The sequence below is a fragment of the Arvicanthis niloticus genome, chromosome 21, assembly GCF_011762505.2.
Source record: "Arvicanthis niloticus isolate mArvNil1 chromosome 21, mArvNil1.pat.X, whole genome shotgun sequence".
Lineage (NCBI taxonomy): Eukaryota > Metazoa > Chordata > Mammalia > Rodentia > Muridae > Arvicanthis > Arvicanthis niloticus.
In genome coordinates, this window is record NC_047678.1 from 28,248,454 (window position 1) to 28,268,110 (window position 19,657).

The 19,657-nt window shown below is 51.6% G+C and overlaps 2 protein-coding genes across 5 annotated transcripts in view; one reads left to right on the forward strand and one right to left on the reverse strand.

Moving 5' to 3' along the window:
- The window catches only part of Rnf123 (ring finger protein 123), a 26,942-nt gene extending 12,829 nt beyond the window's left edge, over nucleotides 1-14,113 (reverse strand). Inside the window, exons 1-21 of one of the 4 annotated variants that reach the window (XM_076918019.1) lie at nucleotides 14,006-14,113; nucleotides 12,068-12,243; nucleotides 11,761-11,845; nucleotides 6,869-6,948; nucleotides 6,645-6,739; nucleotides 6,233-6,287; nucleotides 6,052-6,137; nucleotides 5,725-5,811; nucleotides 5,478-5,545; nucleotides 5,209-5,334; nucleotides 4,709-4,823; nucleotides 4,527-4,631; nucleotides 4,053-4,178; nucleotides 3,845-3,937; nucleotides 3,700-3,773; nucleotides 2,911-3,028; nucleotides 2,608-2,707; nucleotides 2,368-2,429; nucleotides 2,127-2,198; nucleotides 1,788-1,908; nucleotides 1,074-1,175 (exon numbers count right to left, since the gene is read on the reverse strand). In XM_076918019.1, the coding sequence (XP_076774134.1) occupies nucleotides 1,074-1,175; nucleotides 1,788-1,908; nucleotides 2,127-2,198; nucleotides 2,368-2,429; nucleotides 2,608-2,707; nucleotides 2,911-3,028; nucleotides 3,700-3,773; nucleotides 3,845-3,937; nucleotides 4,053-4,178; nucleotides 4,527-4,631; nucleotides 4,709-4,823; nucleotides 5,209-5,334; nucleotides 5,478-5,545; nucleotides 5,725-5,811; nucleotides 6,052-6,137; nucleotides 6,233-6,287; nucleotides 6,645-6,739; nucleotides 6,869-6,948; nucleotides 11,761-11,845; nucleotides 12,068-12,149 (1,852 nt within the window). In that variant the 5' untranslated portion in view covers nucleotides 12,150-12,243; nucleotides 14,006-14,113. Of the gene's footprint in view, nucleotides 1-1,073; nucleotides 1,176-1,787; nucleotides 1,909-2,126; nucleotides 2,199-2,367; nucleotides 2,430-2,607; nucleotides 2,708-2,910; nucleotides 3,029-3,699; nucleotides 3,774-3,844; nucleotides 3,938-4,052; nucleotides 4,179-4,526; nucleotides 4,632-4,708; nucleotides 4,824-5,208; nucleotides 5,335-5,477; nucleotides 5,546-5,724; nucleotides 5,812-6,051; nucleotides 6,138-6,232; nucleotides 6,288-6,644; nucleotides 6,740-6,868; nucleotides 6,949-11,760; nucleotides 11,846-12,067; nucleotides 12,244-13,120; nucleotides 13,712-13,773; nucleotides 13,907-14,005 lie in introns of those variants that run through there. The other 3 variants (XM_034483631.2, XM_034483629.2, XM_034483630.2) reach the window with 3 other exon arrangements.
- Nucleotides 14,114-14,797: 684 nt separating this feature from the next.
- Mst1 (macrophage stimulating 1) lies at nucleotides 14,798-19,488 on the forward strand. The gene is given in 19 exon segments (XM_034484164.3): nucleotides 14,798-14,830; nucleotides 14,832-14,892; nucleotides 15,566-15,713; nucleotides 15,792-15,904; nucleotides 15,988-16,102; nucleotides 16,191-16,327; nucleotides 16,410-16,530; nucleotides 16,619-16,737; nucleotides 16,881-17,076; nucleotides 17,236-17,366; nucleotides 17,446-17,548; nucleotides 17,673-17,809; nucleotides 17,898-17,933; nucleotides 18,011-18,119; nucleotides 18,290-18,367; nucleotides 18,543-18,689; nucleotides 18,770-18,876; nucleotides 18,975-19,114; nucleotides 19,263-19,488. Coding segments are annotated over 19 exon segments (2,193 nt in total). The 3' UTR covers nucleotides 19,425-19,488.
- The last annotated feature ends 169 nt before the right edge of the window (nucleotides 19,489-19,657 follow it).

Below are 19,657 nucleotides of genomic sequence, written 5' to 3' on the forward strand. Positions count from 1 at the left end.
CTGGGTCTGTAGGCATCTCCAATATACTGAACTTGCTGTCTCAGCCTCTGGCAGCCCTCACCCTGACAACGCCCAGGCACATAGCGTAATCAAGGCTATCCAGTGCTTACCACCCCTGCTTCCCCAGTGCAGGCCCCTATCCTCCATCAGCTGGATAATTGTACCCCCTTTCAACTGTTCCCCTGCAGGCTATCCTCCCCACTTCAGCAGCAAGAAGGAGCTTCTCATAACATAGACTCGATTGACTCCCCAACCTCAGTCAGGTCTTTCAAAGCTGTCCTTGGAGGGTTCTCACTCCCCACAGTTTCCTGCCCCAGACTTCACCTCCCCGCCAGTCTGTAGGCCACAGTGGGGTGCTTCTATGCCTTGTTGCTAATTTTTAACACGGTGTTTTTAGATTTATTTTATCCTTTTACTTGTATGAGTGTTTTCTGTACATGTACCACATGCATGTCTGATGCCACAGAGATCAGAAGAGGGCGCTGGGTTCCCTGACGCTGGAGTTGCAGATCATTGTGAGCTGCTATGTGGGAGGTGGGAAGCAAACCCTGGCCCTCTGCAAAAGTAACAAGTACTCACAATTGCTGAGCCAACTCTCTGGCCCTGTGTGTTGCTTTTTAAAGTAAGGGTCTCACTATCTAGTCCTGGCTGGCCTGGAACTCACTACATAGAGCAGGCTGACCTTGAACTAATGGAGATCCTCCTGCCTCTACCCTTCTGAGTGCTGGCATTAACAGTGTGTGCCACTATAATCCGCCTATATTTGCATTCTTGCCCTTGGGTTCACAGTACCACAGGCCCTTTGCCCTGGAAGTGAACTGTGTTCACCAATGAAGGCCGCTCACATTGTGCTACACTCCCCTTACCCGGATCCTAATCCCAGGCTGACATGACTAGCCTGTCTCTTGTGCCCAGGGAAGGCACTGCAGGCTAAACTGGAGATCATATATAGCCTAGCAGGTCACTATGTCTGAACAGTTAGGAAGGACTTGGGCACCCTCTGGTGGACAGAGGATGGTTCAGCACCACAGGACAGCAGACTCAGAGACTGCTTCGACCCAGCCTCCACTCACCTTTAAGGGTTTTTCGAAGGTGGGAGAGGAGGCCCCCAAGGCGCTGAAGGTCAAAGTAGTCCACCTTGCCATTGTAGAAGATCTGGGGTGGGATATAAGCCTCTGCAAGGAGTCAGGGATGGAGGCTCAGCAGGAGAACTCTCCAGAGCCATAGCCTCTCTGCTAGCCTTCTGACCTTGGGCATCTACAAGCCCAAGGAGACAGCAGAGCCAGAACCCAGGCCTCCTTGTCTCTCCCACTCCTTTAGGTTAATGCCAATAACCTTTAGGTTAATGCCAATAATGTTTTACGTTAATGCCAATAACTGTAGAACTTCGGGTGGAGGGAATTCTTGGCAGCTGGTTACTCAAGAAAACAGAAGGATAAACCATGAGCTATCCCCTAACCCAGAGTGCATCCTGTCTCCTACTGACCCCTGGGGACACTGTCTGCCCAAACACAGGAGCCCCAGTAAACCAATCAAGGCAGCCGTACAAAGGACTGCACGGAGATCTGGGTACCAGGTCTAAGGAACGAAACACGTCATGGGCAGGAGTGTTTGGAGGCAGTCAGACAATGGAGGCCTAAGGCCCCAGAGTGTGGGGCTCCTGAAACGGACATAACTGGGCAGAAGACCCAATAGCCCTCACATCCAGCTCAGCTCTCTACAACCCCAGGGGCTATCTCCAAGCTACTTCAGTCCAGCCTTGCCAGCCCGGGTTTGCTGTTACTTACCCTCACTGAAGGAAGCATGGGGGTTGGAAGCTTTGTATTCATCCCAATAGAAGCGCAGGGCAGACACCAGCCGGTGCAGGAAGCAGACCATGTACTCAGGGGGGCAGAGCACAGGTGTGTTCTAGGGGCATGGGACAGAAAACATGTACTGGTGCCTGCCAGCCCCGAGCCCAGCTCACTCCTCATCCGAGGCCATGCCCTAGGATCCCAGGAGGGAAAGGCAGCAGAGGACAGAGGCAGGTGAAACAGCTTTGTGGCAGGCTGAGGTGCCGGATGCCCAGTGTGCAGCCCCTGTAACACGGCCGGGAGCCCACAGGGGCCGCCCTGGAGGATACCTACCCCTCGGCCGCTGGCGTTCTCCTGCAGAAACTTTCGGAATTTTGTCAGAAAGATGTACCGAGATGCTTCACCCTTCAAGGGATGGGAAAAGAAGGCTGTGCTGAGCTGAGGATTCTGCACCTTACCCTGTGCCCTACCAGACAAACATAAACCAACATAAAGCAGCCCTGCTATCTGGGTCAGGGCCCAAAACAGCATACCTCCAAGCCGCAGACCCACACGGGAGTCTTGGGCCACTTACCCCATTGTCATCTTTATTGTCCAACAGTAGCTTCAGGATCTGGACCTGCAGTTCTTCCACCACTGGGATGGGGCAAGAAATATGGCCCTTAGGCTCCCAGGAATGGTAGCAGGCAGAAATTTTGTTAGACCTCCAGCACTAGGATACCCCAAGTCTACCCTAGGTATGGTCACCACCAACTATTCCTCTTACATATACACTCACAAATCCCCTGTCCCTACCCAAGGCCTGAGGGCTGACCTTCAATGCGTTTCTTGAGTCTCTGGCAGCCACGCTCATAGGCTCGCCTTCGCTGCCGCTCTTCAGGGGTCTCTTCCTTTGCTTCCCGGCCGTCTCTGCCCTATGCAGGGGCAGAGAGAATGGGAGAGAGCGGGGGTTTCCTAGGGACTGACTTACATGGGAGTACTTCACACAGAAGAACTCTCACCCCAAGGACTTCAAGAACCAGGGTAGAAGAGGCCTCAGGTGCCCAGTGCCAGATGCCCAGGTACGCTGGGCAGGCCCTCACTATGCCAGCTCCCACCCCACTCCAGGTCTGCCCACCTCCCTGCTGGAGCGATGGGGCCACCAGGTGGTGGGAATGAGTTCCTTCAGGCCAGCCTCCTCCACACGCAGAGGACTCTTAATATAAAAGAAGACCACGGACCGGAGCATGTCAAAACTGGTGGTTGTCAAGGAAGAACTCGGTTCTCCAAAGAACTTGCTACACACTCTCATGAGCCTCTCCCAGAAGCCCACCCTGATACATCCACCACAGCTCTCCCACCAAAAAAGTACTGGTTTCACCATGTAATTGTCTCCTAGATTGCGAACATTAACAAAGGTCTATGGTTATCAAATCAGCAAGCCCCATGTCCCACAAGGGTATGATAAAAGCTTGTCAACGGAATAGATGGTCTTATCGAAGGCCCCAGCTTTGGTTCCTGTGTTTCCATTGGTTTTTGCCCACTAGAAACTGAAAGAGACCAGAATAAGATGGTTTCTGCTTTGCTTCCTGGTCAGCTAGCCTCTTTCTCTTTCTCACGACAGCTCACAACACTGGAAAAGCAGAAGGCTGCCTCTTCAGAGACCTTGTCTGTGGCGCACAGACAAAGGTACAGAGATGAGCTGAAGAGAGGCTACGGAGCTTTCCCACACCTCCACAGTCACCGTGAAGATGAAGAACGGCCCGGTTTGGGCAGTCATGCAGCTACCTCCTCCTCCCTTTTGCCTTCTCTGCTCTGTTAAAGGGGTTGGGACTCAGCTGTGGTCTTAAACTCCTGGCCTGATGAACACTGCCCTCTGCTGATGTTAGGAGGTACTACATGGCAGGTCGACCTGGCAGCAGGATACAGGACATTGCTAAGCAGGAACTTGCGGGACTTCTCATGTCTCAGGATGGACATAGTGAGGCGCAGGTAGTGGATCTGTGGAGAAGGGGTACTCAGAATAGGCAGGTGAGACTCAGGGGGCTCAGGGCAGGGACAGATGCTCCTACCTGTAAACCCAGGTCTGGAACAATGGGCGAGAAGCGGTAGAGACGCAGCAGAGACATCATCAACTGCTTGAGGCAATCCTGTACCTCATAGTCCTGGGCAGAGATGCTAGGGCAGCCATGATGGGGGCCTTTTCAAAGACCCTACCATACCTCTCTTACCCAAGATGGAGTCTGACAGCCTGGCCTGAGCCCGAGTCAGAAATCTTACCTCCATGAAGAGCCACAAGAGGTCCAAGATCTGGTGTACCACGGCCTGTGCCTGCTCAGGTGTGCCCTTCTCCACAATGCCTAGCAGGAAGTTCATCAGCACAGCCTCTACTAGGTATACCTTGCGCTGCAGCAAAGAGCAGACACTAGTAAGTTGTGGCCTCCTGCTCTACTCAGGAGACCTCTTCTCATACTGAAGAAGCAGGCCTCAGACACCAAGTCTTAAGTCCTTCAAGCTGGGCTCTTCCAGAGACAAGAGGGGCTCCTGGTACATAATCTCTCTAGGGCTTTGTTCATGGCTTTGTTTCCTTAGCTTGTGACATCACAACACTTCCTCCCCAGGATACTGTCCTTAGGTCTGAGGGCTGTGGTCATACAGAACCCTGGCAGGTAACATACTGGGTCTCATGCATCTGAGCACCTGAGGCCCTGGCGGATGAATGTCCCCCTCTTCCCTTCCCCACCATCTCCTCACCAGTAGTGGTGCAAAGTGATGGAAGATGTGGGCCAGTGTGAGGAGGACGGTGGGCTGCCCTTGCAGCTGCCACTCAGAGCTCTCCTTCTCCACCAATCGCCCTTCCTGGTGGGTGGGAGAAAGAATGAGGAGAGGCAGGCTAGGGTAAGACCCCAATTCACCCAGCCCAGACCCTGGCTCACCACAGGGTCCAGCTCCACACTTAGCACTGCCTGGAAGCAGCCCAGCAACCTCTGTGCCCGGACCAGGTCAGCAAATGGAGGGTCCTGCAGGGGCCGGAAGCCCGCAACTGGGTAGGTGCCACTGAGTTAAGCCAGCAATGTCCAACCTGAGGCTTAGATACATGGTTCCTCTTTGTTCCCTCCCTCTCTCCTAACCAGAGTTTAATCAGAGGTGCAAGTTGCAGGGCACACCTCCCCCCCATTTGCAGCACAATTCTCCACCTGGTGGGGGGCTCTGTAGTGAGGAAAACTCCTTTGTCATTGCATGCTTACCTGCTCAATGGAGACAGCTAATGGCACCCACCTTAAAAGGACTTTTGTTCTTGGACCAACCTAACTAAGCTGCATCTTGTGTATGTATTGCAGCAGCTAGGCCTGCCACCAGCCCACAGTGCTCCTGAGGTAGGGAGACCCTCATCCTAGATGCCAAGCCACCCACAGCCACCTTCCCAAAATGATATCGCAAAGGACGGCTGCCAAAGTTGAATGCCACAGATTCCTTGAATGACAGGCTGATGGCTGGGAAGTACGCCATTCCTAGGCCCCTGGAAAGGTTCTCAAAGGCAGTGCCCAGTGACACACCATTCCTGGGAGAGAAAGACGGCAGGTGAATAAGTGCTAGAAGGGTATGACTGCCCACCTGGGCTACTGAACTTGGCCTGGTTCCCTTAGAGGGAGCAGGAAACTGGGGCAGTCTGGTTGGGTCTGTAGACAGAGGGAAGAGACTCACAGGCAAAAGGACAGAGTACCATCATCCAGATCAATCAGGCAGCTCACAATGTCCCCCGCTGCCCATGCCTGCCACGAAAGGAAGCCTTACAGACACACAGAAGCACAGCAGCCTGCCTGATCCGCATCCCAGTGGCATTTCTAGGACCACACAGGAAGGACACAGGAGTCTCCAAACCTCTGACTCTTCCCTGGTACCTAAAAGTCTTCATGGCTAGCCTAGGGATGGTTATGAGGTTGACCCTCACCTTGCCATAATTCGTTGTGGTCACATTCCACTTGCGTACTCGGTTCCCATCATAGGCATAGGAGTTTTGTGTATCTCCAACCCCTTCCTAGAAAGGAACTGCTTGTGAGGTCTGGGGAAGATGGGTAAGGGAGGGCCAGAGCCCTGTGCAAAGGAGCCAGGACGATGGGTTGTAGACTGGGTGCCCTTGAGTAGAATGGAGCATATTCCATCCTCAGTGGGCAACCCGGATCAGGCAGGCTCCTGAGTGGCTCTGAGGGCTGTTCCTGCTCTGAGGATGCCTACAACAGAAGACCCTCTTTGGGAGAGCCCCTTCCCTCATGTGTACCTCCTGATTAAAGCGGCAGTTGATGGTACACCAGCCGATCTGCATGAGCCCCTGGGAGGAGATGAGCACCTCGTAGACCCATTTCCCTGCAGATAGCAGTGTTAGGCCCAGCAGCTGAGTGAGGACCACCACTTGCCTCCATCTCTTCCTAACTCTCTGAGCCTCAGTGGGGTGAGCTCACCTTTGTACACACATGTGGTAGAACGGATAGTGCCAAAGTTGCTGTGTCCAATCACCTGGAAGGAGAAAAACATGGTACTTCTCTCCAGGCACATATGCTGTCCCTGGCTGAGTTAGCATTGGTGCCACAAGTTTGTCATGGCCAACACTACACTGTGTCTGGGTGAAGCAGGAGAAATTGTATCATGTCCAGAGCTTCTGGGACAGGCATAATGGGACATTGGGCTTTGCTGAAAGGGTTTGAGGTAGTGACTATATCATGGTTTCAGGGATATGTCTGGGGTGTTAAGAGCTGACACCATGGCTTAGAGCCGTGTCAAGATGGGTGAATAGCTACCTCCATCAGGATGAATATAGAGGATGGGGCTGTATCAGAAAGAGCTGCACTAGGGACCCACGACATCGGCACTCACCCCCAGGAGGTCATCGTCCACAAGAAGAAGCCCCTCAAAGCCTCCTGTGTGGTCTAGGACCACAGTAGATGGGCCAAGTCGGCCTTCAACTTGTACTGGGAAAGGAGAGGTGTGAAGTCAGGGATGGCAGAGGGTCTGACAGACACAAGGGAGACATGAGCTGTGCACAGAACCCCAGGGTTTGACACCACATTCCTCACCCCGCTCCCACAAACACCTCATACCCTGGCTCTCGTCATCTTCACTGTCCGCCTGTAGCAGCTGGTCCACATGCTCTGGCAGATTCTGGAAGTTCAGTGGTTTCCTAGAGAATGAGAGGACACTTGGGGCCCACAAGTCCTCGAGTTCAGCCAAACAATAAGTCCCTGCCACCTTTCTCCTTGAGCACGGGAGCAGGGCTGGCTGAAGCTCCAGAGCAGTGGGTCTCAAACCTCCTAACACTATGGCCCTTTGATACAGTTTCTCATGTGGTGACCTCCAATGATAAAGTGATTTCTCGGGCTAGAGAGATGGCTCAGCCGTCAAGAGCACTGACTGCTCTCCCAGAGGTCCTGAGTTCAGTTCCCAGCAACCACATGATGGCTCACAACCATCTATAATGAGATCCAATGCCCTCTTCTGGTGTGTCAAAAAAGAGTGACAGTGTACTCACATACATAAAATAAATAAATATTTTAAAAATTCATTTCCATTGTTATTTTATAACTGTAATTTTGCTACCGTTATGAATTGTACTGATATACCTGATATGCAATTCCCAGAGAGAGCACAACCCACAGGTTGAGAACCACTGCTCTAGAAAAAGGACTTGTCTGGCAAGCCAGCATACTGGGTTAGCCACCAGATAAAACGTACAAGCAGCCCAATTTGGCTCTTGTACCTTAGGCTGCTTAAAAATAAAAACTCATCGGTCTCAGTGTTTTTCTTACAAGCAAAAGGACCAGAGTTCAATCCCAAGAACCTATGTTAAAAAAAAAAAGTTGGACGTGATGGCCTGTATGTATAATTTCAGCTTGGGGAAGAGGAGACAGGCGGATGGATATCTGGGTCTTACTGGTGAGCCAACTAGTCTACTTAGCAAGTTCCAGGCCTGTCGGAGAGCCTGCTTCAAAATATCCAACAAGCAAGCAAAAGGAGGACACTGAGGGTTGATGGACAACTCTGTCCTCCTGCCTCCACCTGCACCCCATGTTCCTTCACTCCCAACAGTGAGTGCTCACACCACCCTTTTAAGTCTTAATCCCCTTATCTGTAAACAAACAAACAACCAGATAGCTGGATGTCAGATGAAGATTCCAGGGAACCGCATGTGCTGCCCTTGTTGTAGCTCACAACCTGTCTTCTCTCAGACACATCTGAATTGATTCTGGGTGAGAAAGTGAAGCAGAGAGACAAGACTGGGAGGAATGCCAGCTGCCAAGTTGGCCAGCACCAGGATTATCCAATCTAGTCCTTAACCCTAAACCTATGATTCTTTTGGCAGCAACTTTCCTCACTACGCAGTCAGGGGAGACTAGGCTGATCGGACATGATCTGGCACGATGAAGGGCTCAGCCCTCGAGAAGCTGGCAGCTCTATCCTACACCTTCCTGGCTTTGGGTGGCCAGCAGAATGCATGGCCCATCTACCCACAATCTTTTGCAGCCAAAACCAAAAGGGCTGGACAAGTTTGTCTGGGTGACTGCCTAATCCTCTCAGCACTCAAGCACCAGCACCGAGTAAAAAGGGCCTGTCAGGCTGGGTATGGCTGCACATACCTTTAATCCCAGCACTCAGGAGGCTAAGGCAGGAAAAAAAGTTTCAAGTTTGAAGCCTAACTGGGCTACACAACAAGATGTGGGAGGGGAGAGGGAAGAGAGGGAGAGGGAAGAGAAGGAGAGGGAGAGGGTACTGACCTCAGCTCAGTTCCTAAGAATAGCAGGCAGTATTAACAGGCAGCAGGACTTGGCAGAGCAGAGACCTGATGCCCATCCAGATCCAGTTCATAGACTACCAGCACCTGTTCTTCCTCTAATCTCAGTACCTGTTCTACTCATCTGCCTAAAACCAGCAGGCTCTGGAAGGGTTATACATGATCAGAACACCAGCTCCCACGAGGCAATTAATCCTTAGGTTCATGGACCACATGCTTCCTGCAGTAAGGCAGGGCTGAATACAAACTGCAGGAGGTAGATTGTGCAAAGCCTCCTCCTCGGTCCTGCGGAGCCCCAGGCTGAAGTCAGGAGCCATCAATACCGTTACCCAGCCAGTAAGAGGCAGGCTGAAGGCAACCCTGTCTCTGGATGCCCTAGAAGTCCAAAGGCAACAGGAAGCTTCCTTAGAATCCACCCTTGCGGACCTATGACGTAGGGGCGGTGTGCTGGGGCCTGGACCAGCAGCATATAACACCCAGCGGTGGGCCTCACAGAGGCACTGCCCACTTGCCAAACGCTTGCCTGCCCTTTCTGGGAATTCCCAGGTCCTGGCCTAGAATCCTACATCTCTACAATCAGTGACTGATGGCCCTGCTTCCTAGTGGTCACATCGGGTAGGAATCAGATGGTCCTGAGAAGAAGCCAGAATTAGATGGGGGTGAGGAGGTAGGGGACGAGGTGTGTATGTGGGGGTTGAGGGTGGACAGGAGCCCTCCAGAGCAGGCTGACTACCCTGTTACTGTCTTGGGGGCTTCCCAAAGAGTAGAGATAGTGAACAATAACTGTTACATGACCCAGGGAATACACAGGTAGGGACATTTGGCTTCACTGCAGGAAAAAAAACCTATGTGACGCCCCACAGACAAATTAAGTTGGCAACAGTCTCAAAAGAGCTTGCGGAACAGGCATGGTGGCTGTATTTCCATCTCCAGGTTAGCTAGGGCAAGAAGCTTATCATTCGGGCCCAGCCTGGGCTATAGAGCAAAATCAACTGTTTTTCTTTCTCAAGACCAGGTTTCTCTGTGTAGCCCTGGCTGTCCTGGAACTCACTCTGTAGATGAAGCTGGCCGCAAACTCACAGAGATTTGCCTTCTTCTGCCTGATGACTGCCGGGATTAAAGGCATGTGCCACCACTGCTGGGCAAAAATCACTTTTTTAAAAGATTCATTTCATTTATATGAGTATACTGTCACTGTATTCAGACACACCAGAAGAGGGCATCAGATCCCATTACAGATGGTTGTGAGCCACCATGTGGTTGCTGGGAATTGAACTCAAAACTCTGAAAGAGCAGGCAGTGCTCTTAACTGCTGAGCTGTCTCTCCAGCCGCCCCCCCCCCCACTCCCTCTCCCCCTTTTAAAAGTAGTTGCAAGTCAAATAGTTTAGCCAGCCCTGGGCACCCCCACACCATGTTTACACAAGCAAAAGAGCCTCTGAAGTGTGCACAGTGGAATGGGCCATGGCAGAACTCTGGTCCTAAAAGATACCCATCAAAATCAATTCATACCATGAAAAATATTCATGAAACAAAAATAGATATCTAAAGCTGGCCAGAGGCAGGCAGATCTTTGCGAATTTAGGGCCAACCTGGTATACATAGTAAGTTCCAAGACAGCCAGTGATATATAATGATACCCTACCTCAAGAAAGAAAGAAAGAAAGAAAGAAAGAAAGAAAGAAAGAAAGAAAGAAAGTTCTAATTTCCAAAAATATTTAAAAGTGATTAATAATGTTCATTAGGTTGATGCTAGTCATTGTTTCATAGGTTTTATATACACATACACAGATAAACACAAAGACTTGCTGTCTTAAAAAGCTGGGCCTTTCCAAGGAGAGTGCAAGGGGAACCTCGGGGAAGGATAAAATCAAGATACATTGTATTCCCGTACACCTTTAGTCCTAGCACTAGGGAGGCAGGCTGATGTTTGAGGCAAGCCTGGTCTACAGAGCTAGTTGTAGGATAGCCAGGGCCACACAGAGAAACCCTGTCTTAAACACACCCCCCCCCAAAAAAAATTGCATGTATATATAAAATTGTCAAAGACTAAATAAAAGACTTAAAACTACTGGCCACGGAGCTAACAAGATGGCTCAGTGGGAGAGGCACTTGCCATTCAAGGTTCATGACCTGAGCTCATTTCCTACGATTTGTCCTTTGACTCCCAAAAGTGAGCTGTACAGTAAGCAAAGACCCCAGACACACACCAGGAAAGAAAGAAAGAAAGAAAGAAAGAAAGAAAGAGGAAGGAAAGAAGGAAGGGAGAGAGAAAGAAAGAAAGAAAGAAAGAAAGAAAGAAAGAAAGAAAGAAAGAAAGAAAGAGGAGAGGGAGCAACAGGCAGGCAGGCGGAAGGTGCTAGACCTGGTGGCACTACAATCTGGACACATAGGTGCCAGAGGCAGGTGACTCTCACATCACCTATGGGCTCCAGGGTACCTTGGTCTTAACTGAAGAGTTCCAGGCCAGCCAGTCTTACACAGTCTCAAAAGCAACTTTGAATATTTAAAAAAGTATGTAGCTTATTTTTACTTTGTTTCAATTATTACACAACAGCAAGGAATATTTTTTTTTTTTTTTGAGACAGTGTCTTTTTTCCCTGAATAGATCAGTCTTGAACTTCAGTCCTCTTGCCTTTCCCAGTCCCAGGGGTCGGGGTTCCAGTTATGAGCCACCACCCTTCAGATCATTTTTTCCAAAAGTGTTCTGAGGTCTTTCTTTTAAAGTCTGAATTATATACTATACAATCTAAATTATCTAAATTATGTACATTGTGAGATAAAAAAACCAGAAGAAATCACACCCAAATAAGTCACATCTAACTAACAATAGAAGAGGAGGTTTGCTTTGCATTGTTTTGAAGTTTCTGCTACTTGTAACTTTTTTGCAGGTTAAACATAAATGCATTCAACTGAGGTTTCTATTATGTAAAAAGCCAGGCAGAGACTACAGGGGGCCAGAGCAGAGGAGAGGTACAGAAAAGTGCACGTAAGGCCAGATGCTGACAGAGGCCAAAGACACATGAACCCCTCCCTGGATCCCTGGAAAGGAGATTCTGCTGTCTGGAGAGAGAAACAAGAGTTCAGAGAGCAGCTGCAGGCACAGGCTCACATGAGAACAGAACACCATGCCCTTTTCCATAACTGCAATTTCCAGCATCTGGTCAGGCCCAACAGAGAGGATGGGGCTACACACCCAACCATACCTGCTGGTGGCTGCAGGGGTCCCATGGTCAGGAGAGGAAAAGACGCGGTACAAGTAGTCGCTCAGTAGTTTCTCTTGCACAATGCCTGGGTCACCAATCAGAAGAGAGAAAAGAGGCAAGTGGTTGCAACAGCTCATGGTCTCTACTGATCCCACAGACAGCTCATCTTCGGCCAGCCACAAGGGTCAGAAGAGCAACCACACTGGAAAGTCCCATGTTTCAATGGACCTGGGCCCTTGCTGAATCTGTCCCTTCCTTCTCCTTCCCCCAACACAAAGCACACCCTCCCTGCCAGGTCAGCCCTTACCTGTGACCCTGGACTTCTCAGCATCTGACGTCAGCCTATAGCTCTTTCGGGAGAAAGACATGCCAGCCCCCTTGGATGCCATCCTTCTTCACTCATGGGCAGTCAATGGTCCTGAGGCTGAGCCAGATGCAGAGTGTCTACTCCAGGCTAGTCAAAGGCCCATACAGACCTCAGTCCTGCAATAGAGTAGGAGCGGCTTGGGAGCTGGTGAGACTGAAACCATGCATATTCACACATATACTAACCTAGGGCAGGGGTAAGCAAGGCCTCCCAGCTTTCTACACAGGGATGTTGGATAGGACACCATGTCCCGTGCTGTCTCAGTGCCCCATACAGGACCTAGCAGAGACCTGGTACAAAGTATGTTTGCTGAACCATAACTAAAAGCCATGGCTCTGGGGAAATCAGATCAACATGTAGAAACTGAGGTGGCCCAGAGGAAAAACTCCTGTATTTACACCTTGGTCATGGAGTCCAGCTCATATTCAAAAAGCAAGACCTTATGCCATGTTCCCTGCAGCCTCAAGTCCCTCTTACTCCTCCCAGAGTAAGAGATGTCACACTTAGCCCAAGTTTTCTCGCTTTTCTTATTTTTAGTCTCATTGGCTTTCTTGTACCCACACATACCCTTCTACCCTATGCAAACATCGCCCTAGCCAAGATCACTCTATTGGTCTTTCTACTGCTGTCTATCCCTAGGTAGCATGTTGTTGCTGCAGCTGTTACAGAAGCTGCACTAAGTCCCTGATGCCTGTCTCACTATAGGGGTGTGCCGCACAACAGGGTAGGCAGGCACCAAGAGTGGTTAAGTTTACAAAGTTAAAAACTGAACTTTCAGCTTCGGGAGTTCAGCGATCACACATGACTGTACTAAACTGCAAGGGATGGGTGTGCCATCACCACCACCGGCCCAGAAAGTTCTATTAGCGCTTGTGCAGAGCTTGGCCTTCAGTTACTGCCTGAGCCAGCACTTCTTTTTCTGTAGCCAACTCTTATCACACCCCAAAGGGGCCCTCAGCTCCCGCCACAAACCCTCGCCTGCCTGCATCATACCAGGCTCAGGAAGGTGATTCTGCCACTGTGCCGCCCTCAGGGGGCCCTCGATGGACAACCACTACCAGTCCCTCTTATATCGGAACAACTGCAGAACTTATTGGACGCAGTTAGTAAGAACTGGAAGCCAACCTTCCAGACACACACTCTGGGTGTCAGGTGTAGGGGATTTAGAGGCAGAACCTGCGTCTGCCCCAGGGCTCCCTGCCATTCCATTATTGCCCAGCCTTTCTAAGGGATCCAAGCTCAGAACCGAACGGACTAAGTCTAGGTGGCCAAGGATGTCAAGGGCAGCGCATGCTCCCCCAGGGTCGCCCCTGATTGGCCCCAAGGTCCATAGGACCTGTCAGGCCAGCTCCCGCTGGGAGTCCTATACCGCAGGCCGCGGCACTGTCGCACTGGGTCGGCCAGGGGCCTCGAGGGGAGTCACCGGACCCGCCCGGCTCATAGCCAGGCCGCCTCTCACTCACCCCCGGCCTCAGCCTCCGCGACCGGCTCACAACATCCGCCCAGCTTTTCGGCTACGGCACCCGTCCAGGGCCAAACCGCGTGCCCGCTCGCGCGCCGCTCCAGCCGCGCACGCGCATATGTACAGACTGCAACAGGCCATTGCTGGCAGAAAACCCACCCACGACTCCTACCAAGGTGTTTACCTGTTTTGCCTGATGGGCCACCTGTTTCGACTCCAGCCTTTCCTAGCCCAACCTTAGCAGGGACTATGCTCTGATCGGTACCTAGGTCCACCTGTCTCAACTTGTACCTTGTTTGGAGCGCTGACCCACACACAGCCTGAAAGGCCACTTCTGTCAGCAAATTTGCTACCTGTCACACCCGCGCACGCCCCCTCCCGACACCAGATCCAATGGGAAGGGTTGCTCAGCTTACCTGGGATGACACTTCTGAGAGGCGATGAATGTCCCTAGGATGTGCTGCTAGGGGTGTGGGCTGACTGGCCTATAGCTGGGACTTAACTGATAAGGCAGTTTGAACAGGGAGAGGTAGCACTAGGACTGGGGAAATTGTTCCTCACTTTACAGGAAGAAACTGAGGCCCAGAAAAAAATATAATCCAGGGGCTGGAAAATCTTGGCAACCCCTACTAGCAGAGTCTTTTAACATAGAAGTGTCAGTGTTGATGGCAGCTACTGTGGACACAAAACTCTTGACATGTGACCAGTGTAACTGAAATTTTCAGTTTTTAACTTTGTAACCTTGTAACTGAAAAATTTCAGTTTTTAACTTTGTAAACTTAATCACAGAGAGTCTGACTTCTGTGATGCGCACCACACCTCTACAGTAAAGCAGGCACCAGGGACTTCATGCAATTTCTGAAGCACATGAAGCATCGATATGCTTGCTACCTAAGGGATAGATGATGGTGGTAGGAAAACCAATGTAGTGATCTTGGCTAGACTGGTGATTGCATAGAGCAGGCAGGCTCTGCCTCAGGGATGCCTAATGTTTCCACACAGACCCTCCTAAGTCCTGCCTACTACATAGAGAGGCCTCTTAGGGCTCTAGCTTCAGTGAGATGGGCCTAACACTTGACTCAAGGCCTCAAGCCTAGGCTCCACCTAGCAATTGTCACCCAGTGTCAGTCAGGTTCAAGCAGGCTCAGAGAGGGGGTGTGGAGCCAGAGCCACCCAATCCTGAAGGGACAGATTTCACAATTTCCGGGATGGGGCTGTGGTGGGTCACAGTGCAGCCTCCAGATTAGGAGAATGGGGTGGCTCCCACTTCTGCTGCTCCTGGCACAGTGTTCAAGGGCTCTTGGTGAGTGTCACCCACCCTGATCTCAATTTGCCTTCGGGAGGGAGTTCACCCTGGGCCTGTATAACTGTTCTCATTGAGAGTTTACTTTTCTTTTGGGCAGGGATCAGTGACCTTGGCCTGTTGAGCAGAGCTGAGAAGGCTAGGGAATTCAAATATACACAGTCTGATCAGGACTACATAGAACATACTGTAGCACAGAGGCAGTCTTTCAACAAGAGAAACTATCAAATCCAGAAGGCGCGGCTCCTAAGCCTAATACATTCACTATAACGTGTGCCTTTATTCTGGTGAGGGGCCAGATTTGGGGTCAGAATGCTGAAGCTGAGGAATACTTCCTCAGAAAGTATCTTAGCTCAAAGTCCAAGCATTCTCATCTGAGGCGTGAGAAGGGGGAAATGTCATCATAGGGCCAACACCATCACCCAAATTCTCATAGAGTGGATATATTAGACCGGAGCCCAATGCCAAGCTTCCTAGCAGACTAATAATAATCACTGTATCTGGACCTGCCTCCCCAGCTCACTGGGTATGGAGAAATTAGCTTGACTCTTGAAAATATACACAAGGCCCACCCCAAGGACTTTGTACTGGATCCCCTAAATGAGCAAAAGATAGGGTGTGTTAAAATACATGTACTTATATGCCTAATCATTTCCCCACACCCATCACACAGGGCAGCGCTCACCACTGAATGACTTCCAGCTGCTCCGGGGCACAGAGTTGAGGAACCTGTTACACACAGTGGTGCCAGGGCCATGGCAGGAGGATGTGGCAGATGCTGAGGAGTGTGCTAGGCGCTGCGGGCCCCTTCTGGACTGTCGGTGAGTGGCTAAGCAGCCTAGGTATGGCTGAGGGTATGAGGATCTAGGTTGCCAGTTAACCTTGTGCCTGCTCCCCAGAGCCTTCCACTACAATATGAGCAGCCACGGGTGCCAGCTGCTGCCGTGGACTCAGCACTCACTGCACACACAGCTATACCATTCGAGTCTGTGTGATCTCTTCCAGAAGAAAGGCAAGTGGTGAGGAGGGGAAACAGGGTGAGTAACAGGGGGCAGGAAGCCTCAGTCCCTGTTGACCCTCCTCTATTGCTTCCAGACTATGTGCGGACCTGCATCATGGACAATGGGGTCAGCTACCGGGGCACTGTGGCCAGGACAGCTGATGGCCTGCCCTGCCAAGCCTGGAGCCATAGGTTCCCCAATGATCACAAGTGAGCCAGACACTTAGGGTCAGACCATTAGGCCTGATGCAGAATTCCCCCAGCATGCACTGTAGTAAGTAAGGCTCTCTGTCTACAGGTATACGCCCACTCCAAAGAATGGCTTGGAAGAGAACTTCTGTCGGAACCCTGACAGGGACCCCGGAGGTCCCTGGTGCTATACAACAAACCGCAGTGTTCGTTTCCAGAGCTGTGGCATCAAATCCTGCAGGGAGGGTAAGCAGCTGGGGTCAATCAAGCCTAAGGAGGGAGTGATAGGCCTGCCCCCCTCCTGGACATGCATTGGCCCTGTTTCCAGCTGTTTGTGTTTGGTGCAACGGCGAGGATTATCATGGTGAGGTAGATGTCACAGAATCAGGACGGGAGTGTCAACGCTGGGACCTACAGCACCCCCACTCCCACCCTTTCCAGCCTGAAAAGTATGTAGGTTGAATCCTTATGCTGAGGGTGGGGTTCAGCTCTACCGGAACGGGGCCTGAGTCCCAAGAGTCTTGTTACTGCTCCCAGGTTCCTAGACAAAGCTCTGAAAGACAACTATTGCCGTAATCCGGATGGATCTGAGCGGCCCTGGTGCTACACCACAGACCCGAATGTTGAGCGAGAATTCTGTGACCTGCCCAGTTGCGGTAAGCTGCAGGGACAGGGCCCAGGAAGGAACTTGGAAAAAACTGGCAGGCGTGGTTCAACTGTGAGAGGTACTAGGGAAGTTAGACGTGGGTACAGAGCAAAGCCTGCGGAATACCAGAGACCAATTCCAGCTTTCGGGCAGGGCCCAACCTGCCTCCGACCATCAAAGAAGCCAAATCACAGCGGCGCAACAAGGACAAGGCTTTTAACTGCTTCCGCGGAAAAGGGGAAGACTATCGAGGAACAACCAATACCACCTCTGCGGGCGTGCCCTGCCAGCGGTGGGATGCGCAGACTCCGCACCAGCACCGCTTTGCGCCAGAGAAATATGCTTGCAAGTGAGGTGACAGGCCAGAGCAGGGAAAGTGCACCTGTGGGTGGAAGCAGAACTTATGGGAAGGTGGGACCTGGGGGCGGAGCCAAAGGGTCCAGCTTACTGCGGGTTGGCTGCTGGGCTAGGTGGGACCCCACTCTCGATAAGGGGAGTGACTACTCAGGGACCTTCGTGAGAATTACTGCCGGAATCCTGATGGCTCCGAGGCTCCTTGGTGCTTCACATCTCGACCTGGTTTACGCGTGGCCTTCTGCTACCAGATCCCACGCTGCAATGAAGAAGTGGTGCCAGAGGGTGAGGCTGGAGCAGGGGGTACATTGCCCGGGCAGGAGTCAACCCAGGGCTGACCACCACTCTTGCCCGCCCACCACAGGGTGCTACCGCGGCTCAGGTGAACAGTATCGCGGCTCAGTCAGCAAGACCCGCAAGGGCGTTCAGTGTCAGCACTGGTCGTCAGAGACACCACACAAGCCGCAGTGAGTGTGTGCAACAGAGCCAGTTAGGGTCTTAACTCTAGGGCAGATTGCCTTAAGTTCTTGTGAGTTTGAAGAGGGTCTGACTGGCCTGCTGTGTCCCCCTACCTCCTGCCCTTACACCTAGATTCACACCCACCTCGGCACCGCAGGCAGGACTGGAGGCAAACTTCTGCCGGAATCCGGATGGGGATAGCCATGGGCCCTGGTGTTATACTTTGGACCCAGAGACCCTGTTTGACTACTGTGCCCTACAACGCTGTGGTGAGTGCCTAAGACATCCCCTTGGCTGGGTTTCAGCCCTCACCTCCATGGACTGGCTCCCTTAACCTGAGTGAACTTGGTCTTGCAGATGATGACCAGCCACCATCCATTCTGGACCCCCCAGGTACGGGGTTGGGCCAGTTGTGGGTACACCTTCTTTGACCCTAACCCTCACTGAAGGTTTCATTCCCCCAACCCCAGACCAGGTGCAGTTTGAAAAGTGTGGCAAGAGAGTTGACAAGAGTAACAGACTTCGTGTGGTGGGGGGCCATCCTGGGAACTCACCATGGACAGTCAGCTTGCGGAATCGGTGAGGCCTAAGTGCTTATCTCAAGGAAGGAGCTGAGGCTGTAAGCTCTGTGGTTATTATCAGTAGAAGATGGATACCTGGCCCTGTACCAGAAGATCCTTGTCAAAAATGACAGGTCTAGCATATGTCCTAGGGCTCAGTGTGGCTTCTCCTAATCTTTACTCCTCTAGACAGGGCCAGCATTTCTGTGGGGGTTCCCTAGTGAAGGAACAGTGGGTACTGACGGCCCGACAATGCATCTGGTCATGGTGAGCCTCCCTTGGGTTTAGGGCCTGGGACTCCTAGCTACCTTCATCCTACCTCTCCCTGCCATTGCCTGTCCCCACCTCCCCAGCCACTTTCCTTAGGCAAGCCAGCAAGCAAACTAAATTGGGACGGCTGATTAGGAGTCAAGAATGATCTAGCAGAGTCTCTTTCTCCCAGCCACGAACCTCTCAGAGGATATGAGGTATGGCTGGGTACAATTAACCAGAACCCACAGCCTGGAGAGGCAAACCTGCAGAAGGTCCCAGTGGCCAAGGCAGTATGCGGACCTGTAGGTTCTCAACTTGTTCTGCTCAAGCTGGAGAGGTATGTGGACAAGTGGAGAGGGTGTGAGGCAGGGCTGGCCTTGTGGTCATAGGTTCTGAATATCCTCATTCCTGCTAAAGACCTGTGACCCTGAACCATCATGTGGCCCGGATTTGCCTGCCTCCTGAACAGTATGTGGTACCTCCAGGGACCAAGTGTGAGATTGCAGGCTGGGGTGACTCCAAAGGTAAGAGCACAGTGCACAGACACAGACCGCTACAGGTCAGGAAGCCCGGCACTGGTTTTGTCTCAAGGGTCCTCTCCTTATCATTGTCTGCATTCCAGGTACAAGCAATAACACAGTCCTTCACGTGGCCTTGATGAAGATCATCTCCAACGAGGAATGTAACGTGAAATACCGAGGACACATACAAGAGAGTGAGATATGCACCGAGGGACCGCTGGTCCCTACGGGGGCTTGTGAGGTCAGTAGGAGAGCTCCTGGGCCAGCCTGGGAAGGGGTTGAGACCTGGAACTATACTACTTGATTACCAAGGGGGCAGGATGTCAGGGGAGGTCAGTCATTGCCAAGGTCCAGAGCTTCCATCTTCCATCGGTTCTTCTACCTGCCAGGGTGACTACGGGGGCCCACTTGCCTGCTATACCCATGATTGCTGGGTCCTACAGGGACTTATCATCCCCAACAGAGTGTGTGCACGGCCCCGATGGCCAGCTATCTTCACACGTGTGTCTGTGTTTGTGGACTGGATTAACAAGGTCATGCAGCTGGAGTAGGCCTGCGTTTGATCCTCTAGAGAAGACAAGACTTCTTATCAAACATAAAGCAACCTTTTCTCTATGTCTGTATATGCTTCTTACTCTCAGTTTCTAGGGAGTGAGTGGTTGAACCCTTGCAAGAGAATGTGTGACTTAAGACAAGCACACTCTAGGCTATGTGTTCTGGTCCCAGAACAACTTCAAAAGGTGTGTACCATGGGTGGGCAGGGTGCCACCATCTTCCAGGGGCA